At 44.5% G+C, this 11,283-nt stretch overlaps 2 protein-coding genes across 5 annotated transcripts in view; one reads left to right on the top strand and one right to left on the bottom strand.

Moving 5' to 3' along the window:
* The window catches only part of SLC25A26 (solute carrier family 25 member 26), a 153,741-nt gene extending 151,607 nt beyond the window's left edge, over positions 1–2,134 (top strand). For 3 of the 4 annotated variants that reach the window (XM_023529698.1, XM_011358472.2, XM_011358471.2), the window contains one exon: positions 834–1,209. In XM_023529698.1, coding sequence (XP_023385466.1) covers positions 834–951 — 118 coding nt within the window. In that variant the 3' untranslated portion in view covers positions 952–1,209. Of the gene's footprint in view, positions 1–833; positions 1,210–1,528 lie in introns of those variants that run through there. The other variant, XR_895798.2, reaches the window with a different exon arrangement.
* Positions 2,003–11,283, bottom strand: part of LRIG1 (leucine rich repeats and immunoglobulin like domains 1) — a 109,688-nt gene continuing 100,407 nt past the window's right edge. Inside the window, exons 12-18 of the mRNA XM_011358502.2 lie at positions 8,746–9,066; positions 7,052–7,333; positions 6,073–6,492; positions 5,344–5,469; positions 4,675–4,818; positions 3,785–4,069; positions 2,003–3,688 (exon numbers count right to left, since the gene is read on the bottom strand). Of these exons, the coding sequence (XP_011356804.1) occupies positions 3,432–3,688; positions 3,785–4,069; positions 4,675–4,818; positions 5,344–5,469; positions 6,073–6,492; positions 7,052–7,333; positions 8,746–9,066 (1,835 nt within the window). The 3' untranslated portion in view covers positions 2,003–3,431. The remainder of the gene's footprint in view (positions 3,689–3,784; positions 4,070–4,674; positions 4,819–5,343; positions 5,470–6,072; positions 6,493–7,051; positions 7,334–8,745; positions 9,067–11,283) is intronic.

Consider the following 11,283-nt stretch of genomic DNA (forward strand, 5'->3'; position numbering starts at 1 on the left):
GGTTCTTTGTAGGTTTTTTTTTTTTTAATCAGCAATGCCATGATGAACTTCTTTGAACAAATATCTGTGCATAGCTATGAGAGGGTTTTTAAAGAATGAATCTCCAGTTTACATCCCCAGTAACGTGTTCTTTTACTTTGTCTCCTCAATTATTCCAAAGTTGCAACTTTGACAGTGGCTGGTCTTCTGTAGTGCTTGGGGACATAACCTGCAAAGAGATTGTGCTCCTTTCCCAGCCACAGTTCATTCAACTTTCTTGTCCTTCATCAGAGAGAAAGAAAACAAGGAATCCATGGAGATTCATCTCCCTGTTGTGGCATCATGTTTGTGGGTCTCTAAGGACAAAATGCGACCGAGCGACTGGGAGGAGCAGCAGTTATCCAAAAATCTCCTCTACACCCTGAGATCACTTTAGGTTTCCAGGGTAGGCTGGGCCTTTCAGCCTTCCTTAGGATTCAGCCCTTTGACTCCTTTATAAAAAAAGTCAATTTCATCATCTCTGAAAGACAAAAACGGTCTGGAAGTTTCAAACAGGACCATGGTGGGGCAGAGATACTATTTCTTGACTAATTACTTGACTTAATTGTGAGTGCTCACAAGTAAGCTGTTTGGTATGTAGCCACTTTAGCCAACAACCAGCTGGGTTCAGACTTCAACACGTCTGCTTGGGAATGTGCTTTGGTGCCATTCTAAAAGGAAAAAAAGATTTTTAAGTGCTTTGTGGAGTTTAATGAGCATGATGTGTTGAGTTGAGCAAGTTCTGGGTGCTGGAATTTAACCTTTTTTTACGCACAATTTTTAAAAATCTCTCCTTTTGCTTTCCCCCCACCTAGATTATTTGCAGGTGTCTTTCCTCGAATGGCAGCAATCAGTCTGGGAGGTTTCATCTTTCTTGGTGCTTATGACCAAACTCGCAGCTTGCTGTTAGAACTTGGCAAAGAGAGCCCATGAATCACAGACGGCCCCGCATCCACTTCTTTCAAGAAGGAAGACTGCTGTGAGAACTGTCTCCCTTCCGGGGAGCAGCTGTTCAGCCATCTGAACAACAAAACACAGTGCTAAAATCCAATTCTGCTAAGATTACGACATGGAGAATGTGTCTTCCATGCTACAGGCTAGCTGGAATGATGTTGTTAGCCTGTTTGCCAAAAAGTAAGAGAAAATGATGTCCACAGCGGTACTCTGAATAAATAAGTTTGGTAATGCTGAGTCCAGGCCCTTCAGAGCTTTCATTTGATCTATATCTGATCTTTTATTTCCTGCCACCTGACAGCAAGCTCGGCGGAAGGCAGAGATGGTTAGAATTTTAAAAGAACGGCTAGACTGGAAAAAGGAAGGAGACTTGAGGAAAAAGTTGCATGTGTGGGTGGGTTTCTCCCCTGGGTTAATTACTGTTGTGTAAGCTTACAGTTTTGTTTAGAAAGAATGAGCTACAGGTGCCCAAAGAAAGTTCTTGCTGGGTAACCAGGCTGTTCTTAATTAGCCTCAGATTTAACCTATAAAAACACACAACTGTATTATTTTACAGAGAAGTGTCCAGCAGCCCATGTGGTGTGTGAAAGAAAGCAGCTGCAGCTCGAGTGACTAGGTGTGTCCTCTGAGGAAGCTGAGCCACACTCTCCTCTTCTCCATATCAGACCGAAAGGAAGGGCTGGGGCCGGTTCTGCAAACAGTGCTGTTTCTTGGTCTCTAATCAGTAAGCTCTGTTGCCTGGAGTTCTAAGCTCAACACTGGAAACAGAAGGGATGAAAAGGGAAGGTCACCATTTTAGAGCTTGACTAATGAGCTCCAGGTGTTACAGAAATTCAGAATCTCAAGAATCTGGTGGTGGTGTGCCTTCCCTGGAGCCATAGTATATGATTCTGCTTCGCCTAAATTTTTTTCCTTTTTGAGACAAAAAGGTAATTAAAGGCAGAATGACTGCATCTGTGAGGGGATCTCTGGAATTCAGTGGGATGAAACAATGGTGGTTAATGTATGTAGAATGACTTGAGCCACACGGTTAACATTTATAAATGAACCTTTATTAAAGACACTTCAATGCCATTTGTTAGACACTTCAATATTTTACATGTTTTTCAATGTACATTGTACCAAAATTTCTATAAATAAATAACTTTGTACATAAAAGTAATACTTCCTCTTTCACATTGCCTCTCAGAAGCAGCAAATTCACATATGTTGTGGAAGTAACAATCAGTTAACTGTTGAGAACAAAATTCTATATGTGCTTACCTTTTGGAACAGTGATGACATTAGACAGTAAAATTTAACATAGGTAACCATTTTGTCAATACCTACCTTCAGCTTTTTGGCTAAAGGACTTTGCTTTCTGAGCTTTTACGGACCTTGTTAGTTTCAATGTAATTTTTCCTGAACTCTACATTGGCACTCACAAGATGGTTAGCTACAGGTCTCAAAAGTGCAAATATACCCAGGACCCAGGTCAAGGGCGAAATCTTACACAGTCCAAGCCTAGGTCTGCCTGTGCGAGGGAAGGACATGGACAGGCCTGCTCCGGATCCTCAGTAGAGATAAGCTAGCCCTGAAAAGTAAGGACTCGATCCTTTTTCTCCCCTAAGACCAATGTAATATTAATTATATTGGCAGAACTAAAACATCACTATTGAAAAATCCACAGGTACCAACAGCAGCAGCCTCTATCTTATTAAAAAGCCTCAAATGACAATCGAATGATACTGACCATATTTGCTTTTATCACAGAAGGAAGAAAGGCAGTGCTTAATTGTTCAGACCAAATGCTTGTGGTGGATTAATAACCCCCATCATGCTTGTTAAAGAACTCAAACCTACGATAAAAAGTCATTGACTGCAGAAGTATATGACATGCGCACCTCTGGGCTCCACAGGGAGGCCTGCTGCATGGCACCCACACGTGAGCAATACTGGCATGAAGTTACTTCCTATGCAAAGTCTCTGCCCGTAAAGCACCCCAGGGGTCCTCTCCTACGGAGTGCAGTACAAGCCCGAGGACTCAATCCTTCCCTCCCACCAAAACTCCTGGGAACAATGTGGTTTTTAGCGTCTAAATTCCATCCATGCATTAAGGCACCAGAACTATCCCCCCCCAATTCCAAAAACAGCAACCTGATATGAAAAATAATATTGTCAAAATTGTACATTTTTTCTGTTCACCATGCACTAAAGATTAAAATATCCTCTGTAAAAGATATATAATATATATGAAATCTCTGAAAACTCTTATGTACAATGGTATCAAATACTTTTCTGCCTTTTGTACACTATAGCCTCTCGCATTTCTGTGCTTCAGCTGCAAGTCTTTTACACTACTGATACTCCACATGGAAGTTAAAACTGTACAAATCAGTGACGCTTGAACCCAAGCTTCCTCACAGCCTCTCCTACCTCTTTCCTGTAGAGATCGACACAAGAGCTGAGGTAGACAAAGCCTAGATTTTCGGTGCAAACAGCAATGGCACACTCCGTTTCCCGGGGAACTGTCCTGTCAATGGTGTGGACTCAGGACTGGAGTCACATGCTTTGGGGAGGTGTCCATTAGAAAGAAGCAAGTGCTGGCCCTCGGTCGGGACGTCTGGGAAGCCCGAGGTGGCTTGTGTGAGCTCGAGCTTGCCTGGAGTTAACGTAGAAGGCAGGAGGGCTATGGAGTCCGGCTCACACAACCTTGCTAACGTCCAAGAGGAAGCCCCTACGAGAAATGAGAGGGCACGTCAGACCCTCTAGCCTGGCTGTTTACATGCTCCCGCAGCCGCTGGTGACTGCTGGGAAGACAGTAAAAATTTACCTTTCCCATCAAGAGGTGCCACTGGCTTTTTCTTCAAGGACGTCGGCATTCTATCGTGGTTACTGGGGTAGAGGGTCTCCCTGCAGGCAGTGTGAGATGCATCAACCGTCCCACTATTCAGATGATGGGGAGAATGTTCACGGTCACTCCGACCGGGTTCCTCGCTACTCAGTGTACCTGGCTGTGTACTGTCTCTGGACACAGGCTGAGGACAGAAGGCTTGTTCCTTGGAGTAACTGTCCATATCAGTGTTGCAGTCACTGCATACAACTGGGCCACTGTGCTCTGCAGGACACAGACGAATTAGAACCATCGCCACTGAAGTCTCCATCCCCACACAAACAGGCTACCTCACTCCACGCTGTGAGGCCAGAGCCCCACTTCTAGCAACCCTGTAAAACTCCTTTCTCCCCCAAGTCCATTCACATAAAAAGGACTGGGCAAACACCAAGCCATTAATGAAGAACAGGGTCTTCCGTGTTTAAAGATTTCAGGTTAATTTCTTCATCAGACAACGTAGTCATACTACTTTGATCACACACAAAAATCCCATTTGCATGAAATACCATGAAGTGTCAGAAGTCTTCTGAACAATTAGAAACGCAGCCTCCAAAGAGCCCGGGTGGAAAGGCACTTTTGTCTGGGGCCTTGCCCTTTAATTAAGTTGCTTATAAATCTGGACAGTTCATGCTCGGGCTCACCACACGATTTAAGAGACATCCTACTCTGGAACTAAAAGAGAGGCCAGGCCACACACAGCTTCCTGTTTAGATACTGAATACCAAATTCTGAGATAGTTTTAGATGAATAATGTGTCTCCCCCTTTCATTAATGAGGTCCACCCCAATTTTGATTTCAAGAACAAAATTCCTGATAAAAGCATCTCATACCCATCTTCTGTTGACCAGGCATCCCATCGGCTTTCTCCATCACTTTCCATGGCTCCTTATATCCAACACAGAGCTTGGGCTGCCTGCATGTAATGCCAAGAGCGTCTGCCTCTGGAAAGAGGCTTGCATCTCTCGGACAAACACCTGCAATAGATCCCCACACTTAAAAATGCTGGGTTTAGCATTTCATAGTAAACCTTAGGAGAATAGGCAAAACTACTAGAACAGAATCATTTTAAAAATGTTCTTTAGAGTGCTGGATCATAGGCCCAGCAAGGAACATTTTCTCCTACTGTCTTCCCAGCAGGCAGGCCTTGCAGCATTCAGCGCCATATTAGTAAGTTCTTATGAGGATAAACTTGCTCTAAGCAAGTGCTCAGTCTCTTTCATTGAAGTAGCTCACTCTTGTGAGAGCCTTCTAGTATGAGAGCAACTGAGACTCTAAGAAGAGACACTAAGCCCAATATAGTGACTTCCTGGGGGATGTTTCCTTAAAACCTTGCTGAACGTGCACTGGCTAGGTCCAAAAAAACCCAACAGCAAGCTTTGAATTGCCCCGCCTTCTAGTTCGAATGTGCTCAAATTAATGCCATACGCCTGCCCTGGAGAGGTGCTGGAGGCCACCGCCAGCTCATGGGAACACAGTCGCATCAGACTTTGAGGCCTTACCATTGCTCTCAATGTGTCCATTGGCCTGATGGCCACCCTCAGTTCTGACCACACTTTCCTGTCGATCAGAAAGGGTCCCCTGAGAAGACAGGTAGCTCGGAACATCTGGTGGAACGATGGTTTCATCTGCAAAGAGACAGGACAGTCAAACAACAGATGTCCCAATCTTTTGTGGTGATGAGAAATGCAGACACATGTTCAGTTTCAGGCCCAGACACAGTATCCCCCCGACGGCAGCTTTCAAGGCCGTACACTATGGAGTCTTGCACTCGAGGCCCTGCCAGGGCCGCCTGGGCCTTACTTCACACCCAGGTGTACGAAGTGTGGCAATCAGATGTCTGAGTCCACAAAAGACAGAAAACAGTGATGGGAAAGGAGACAGAACTAACAGAAGCACAACACTCTGAGGTCACTGCAGCAACAATCCACCATGTGGCAACAAAGCCCGTGCCAAGGATGCCTGTGAATTACCAAAGAGATAGAAAATTGCAGAGTTCATAATGGACTAATAATATTTGAGAGTATTCCTATTTCATGTTAAATTCCTGGAAGTTAAAATAGTGTCAATGACACCAACGCCTCAGCTGTCCAGAATGGCTCCATATTCCCAAAGTTTATAGAGTTTTAAATATACTGAAGTTCTTGAAAAAGACTCTGGACCTGGCCTCCTTCACAAACGTCACTGATTTTTTTCTCTCCTGAAAATAAACTCAGCCAGCAGTGGCTAACCTGTGTTGGTGACACTATATTCCTCACTCTTCTTCCTGGTTTGGTAGATAATGCACACCCAGACCAACGACGTCAGGACAATACTGCACACCACAGCGATGGTGAAGATGCCCACGGTGGTTCCATCCTTCCTGCAGCCAGGAGTGGGCAAGATGCTCAGTTGACTGTGAGCTCGCTCTGTGCCCAGGGCATTGGACATCTCACAGGTGTATTGGCCTGCGTCCTCTGCCACCACATTCTGAACAACCAGCAGCTGGTTGCCAGGGGTGAAGTGGTGCCGCTCAGTGAGGCTCAGAGGGTGGTCCCCCTTGAGCCAGGTGATTCGGGGTGGAGGGCTCCCAGTTGCTTTACACTGCAGAGCCACCGTTTCTCCCACAGACACGACACGGTCTTCCAAGGGCACTGCCAAGGACGGGGTTTCTGCAAGTCAGAGGAAATGTTATGGTTGTTACGTGAGCCTCAACTGCTATAAATCTGCCTTGTTTTCTGGACAAAGGAAAATTAAACACATCAATGAAATGGCATATAACGTCTTTTATCAGAGTGGCAGGATTTTCAGAAGCCCTTCTAACACAATGAGTAAATCATTACCATGCTGGGAGGCACTTCTGCAAGGAGAATGAATTAACCTCTAGCCACAGAAACCTCCACTGTCCACAACTGTCCAGAGATGGGCCTATGTCTCTATTCTTCAAGACATGTCCATCCTGCCCAATTCAGAGGGCATTTCTTATCTAGAGTATTTTATACCTAAACCATTTTTTTAAAAAAGATAGAACTACTTGTTCAAGAAAATTTTAGAAAGCTGCCTAATGTAGAAACAGCCCACCACATTCATCCCCCTCAAGCTCCACAGAAGAGTCTGAGAACCCTGCCTCTAGGTACCTATTTTATTTTAAAAATCTCTCTCTCTCTCTCTCACGTGTACACACACACAGGCGCGCGCACACACATATACTCAATGTAGAAATAACCGAACCTAAGACAGTCAGGGTGGCGTTAGCTGAAATGGAGCCGGCCGAGTTCTGGGCGGTACAGCTATAAACCCCCATATCATCTATTTTCACGTCAGTGATGAAAAACACATCGTCATCTGGCATGACATGCATGCGTCGCTCACGAGCAGCAGGGAAATCTGTGCCTCCATCCTTTTGCCAGGCAATCTGGGGGTTAGGGTGGCCAGTGGCAGCACATTCAAGGCGGGCCATAGTGCCAGTCCGGATGGCAATGTCGTGGGGCATTTTGGTGAATGATGGCAACACTGCAAAATATATACAATCTGGGTTGAGTTACAGAAAAGCTAAATGCAAAGGCCAGGAAAATCTTCTGACAGGTAGATCTCCCACACTATGTCTGGGTATCAGTTCACCACCTCACTGCCCTTCAGCCAGTGCCTGCCTAGAACCGCTACTGCCACCTGTGGATGAGCAACAGGTTTCCAAGGCCCGCCCAGCTTCTCCCTGCCAGGAGCATTTCCATCAGTCTCTCTTGTACACCTGAGGCTGGTTACAACCCCCTCAAATGTAAGGCTTTTAACGAAACATTTCCTCTACTGTCCCTCATATGGTAAAGTTTCTACAAGGACATCCCATAAATGCTAGGGCCTGATGCTTGCCTGTCTTAAGTAACAAGCAAGAGGGAGCCTGGGAAACAAAAATATCTGCTCCCCCAAGATGCAATTACAGAGGGAAGGATGACACATCTTCCTCACCCAGAGAAAGCAATGGGATGGCTCTTCTCTCTTGAAGCATTTATCGCAAATACTCCCTGACAGTGGCAAGCATCGGCCACACATCAGACATCACTACAGCTCCCGTCAAGGTCGCTTTGGTGGAGAATCTAACAGTTCACTGAGTTTCTGAGAAACATTGAGGACTCTCTCAGAATAGCCAAGACAACCACCCAGAGCATGGTAAAAAATGTTTTCTGTGGTCTGTAAGGGCTTAAAGAACACATTGGTTCCAACACTTTTTACTTAGAGGTTTAATAATCAGGAAAATCTTGTTAGGTTATAGGACTGTTAGGTTATACCTGAGTAAGTTAACTACTCAAGCTATTTACCTCTCTCCTTCTACCCTAAACTCACAACAACAAATTGTAGTCCTGAAGAAAGCACCCTGACAGGCTCTAAAGCTGTTTGCAGAGTAAAAATCCTCGTCCAACACCCACAGGACCATTGTGCTATCAGGCTAGCACTCACACCAGCCTTGCACTCCACAGCCTCCGAAGAGGCAGGTGCCTGGCTGTCCCCACTGCTGACTGACCTGGCCCCACCCAGGCTGGCCTCTGGCTCCACCCAGGCTGGCCTCTGGCTCCAAGGCTGAGCCATCTACTCACAGGGCAGCAGCTTGCCCAGGATCAGGGTATGCTTGGATGTGGATAGCAGACATCTTGGCTTACAGAGAATAATAAATACATAAAAACACAAGGCTTGGGCCCACAATTTTCTTTAACATAATAACTGGATAAAAACAAACACTTCTCTGAAAATAACCCTTAAACCTTCAAAACTTGTTCTGGGCCCACCTAGGCAATAGTATGATATAGTAATGTCCCAATGAAGCTTGTATGTCTCTTGTCTCATTCATTTCTATATGGATAACTGAGAAAATGATCACAAGTGTGGATTCGTAGGAACCTAGCACCAGAATTAAAAAGATAGCACCTCCATACCATTCACAGTGAGCCTGGCCTTGTGCGAGTAGGTGGAGCCGAAGTGGTTGGTGATGACACACTGGTAGCGGCCCTCATGCCCAAAAGTGACACGACGGAGGTGCAGAATGGTGGTATACTCCATCACCTCCCCATCCTGTGCACGGACGTGGGCAAAGTTCTCCATGTCAGCATTGACCAAGACCTCATTGTCCTTCTTCCAGGCAAAGGTCATAGGGGAGCTGCTGCTGCTGGCTGCCGAGCATGTGAACCGGATGTCCTTGCCCACCACAGCCATAGTCGTCTCTGGTTGGGTGATAATCTGTGGCTTTGGTAAATCATCTGAGGAGAGAAGAGGCAACGATAAGTCACCCAGGCTCTCAGGACACAGAGGGACCAGCTGCTGTTCCAGCTAACATAAAACTGAGTCAGACATTGAGCAGGACCAGACCCTTCTGGGTACCTGCACATCCTCAGCTCCACCAAATACTGTAAAGGGACTCACACCATGGATGTCTGGCCTTATCCAATTACAAGTCCATGAGCAGTAATTACCTCTAAGAGCACGCATTCCTTTACTACAAACAAATCCACCAGTACTCAATTATCGAAGAAAGCAGCAGTTTCTATGATAAGACTACAATTAGCTTTACTTATTTTAACACAAAACACACTTAACAGAGAGCCAGGAACTAGCAGTCATCGATAAACTTTACTCCAAAAGAAGTGAGGTACAAAGCACTTCCGGAATGGCAGAATAAGGAAAATCTGCACAGACCTTATTGATAAACTTTACTCCAAAAGAAGTGGGGTACAAAGCACTTCAGGAATGGCAGAATAAGGAAAATCTGTACCTCCATTAAAGCAATGAAAACACTAGCAAAAATCGTCATAAGCAACTTTTTCAGAAATCTGGAATATAATGGCAGGCTACGACAATCCATAGAGTGTTGATCAGGAAGAAAAGTGAGATTTGTAACATTTTAACTTACCCTAAATCCCATCTCTTCCTCCCCAACTCTATGGAATCCTTGAAACCCAGCAGCCTAGCAATCATTGAGGGGGCAGAATGGCTTTGGAACTTCTCCAAAAGCCCCAGCCTCAGGGTTTGTATTTATTTGGCCGGATGCAGTTTGCTCAGTAAGGGAAGCCCTATCCCCAGGGCATCTGATGAAAACAACAGCAGCCACTGCTGTGGCAGTAATATCACTTGGGTCCAACAGAAGACAGCTAAAAAACTAAAATGGAAAGTCGGCTGCTTGAAATGTCAAAAGTGGGCTTTGAAAAGGTCCAACATATACCTGAGGATCTAGAAGGCCACATGCATGCACAGGGCTATGTGCATACCCAGGAAAGACCTTAGAGGGTCCTAAGTTCTTACCTGCAACTGACCCTAATTGACAATCAGTGTAGACAAACAGTAATGGCACACCCCCAACGTAAAGATGTTGGGCAAAGGATGGGAGACTTATTAGTTGAAGTGATTTAAGGACTCTGTCCAATCATTCGCTAACCACTAAACTAACCAGGGAGAGACTTCAGTGGCTGCATAGAGCTGACTTTATAACATCTGTCCAGGAAAGTCACTGAATAAGCAGACTATAATAAAAAGAGTAATGACAAACCCCAGGGAAGACAGAGGGAGACTCTGATTTTCAGAGCTGCCACATTATTTTAAGTGCTCAGCTGTCAACAACAAACTACAAAACATGTAAAGACATAGGGAAAAAGCAGGCCATGAACTGTCCCTGATGAAGCCCAGATCTTGGACTTACTAAAGAAAGACTTTAAATTGGCTTTATAAATATATTCAGAGGTGTTGTATGCAAATATCTTCTCCCATTCGGTTGGTTGCCTCTTGGTTTTGCGGATGGTTTCTTTGGTATGCAGAAGTTTTTAAATCTGATATAGTCCCATTTATTTATTTTTGCTTTTACTTATCTTGTCTTTGAGGTTAAATTCATAAAATCATATTTACAAACTATGTTTTCTTCTATGTATTTTATTGTTTCAGGTCTTACATTTAGGTGACATACAAATGGCTGACAGATATATGAAAAGATAATTTCACTAGCTATTACGGAAATGCAAATCAAAACCACAATGAAATACTACCTCACATCTGTTAGAATGGCTACTGTCAACAAGACATGTAATAACAAGTGTTGGAGAGGCTATGGAGAAAAAGGAACCCTCATACACTACTGGTAGAGCTGGTACAGCCACTATGGAAAACAGTATGGAGGTTCCTCAAAAAGTTAAGGATATAATTACCATATGACCCAGCAATCCCTCTTCTTGGTATTTACCCCCAAAATTTGGAAACATTTATCCATAACGATATATGTACACCCTTATGTTCACTGCAGCATTATTCATAGTGGCCGAGACATGCAAACAGCTGAAATGTCCTTCGATAGATGATTAAAGAAAGTGTGGTACATATATACAGTAGAATACCACTCAGTCATAAGAAAAGATGAAATACTGCCATTTGCAACAATATGGATGAATCTTGAGAATATCATGCAAAGTGAAATAAGTCAGATGGAAAAAGTT

Source organism: Pteropus vampyrus, unplaced genomic scaffold (genome assembly GCF_000151845.1).
Source record: "Pteropus vampyrus isolate Shadow unplaced genomic scaffold, Pvam_2.0 Scaffold41, whole genome shotgun sequence".
Taxonomy (NCBI): Eukaryota; Metazoa; Chordata; class Mammalia; order Chiroptera; family Pteropodidae; genus Pteropus; species Pteropus vampyrus.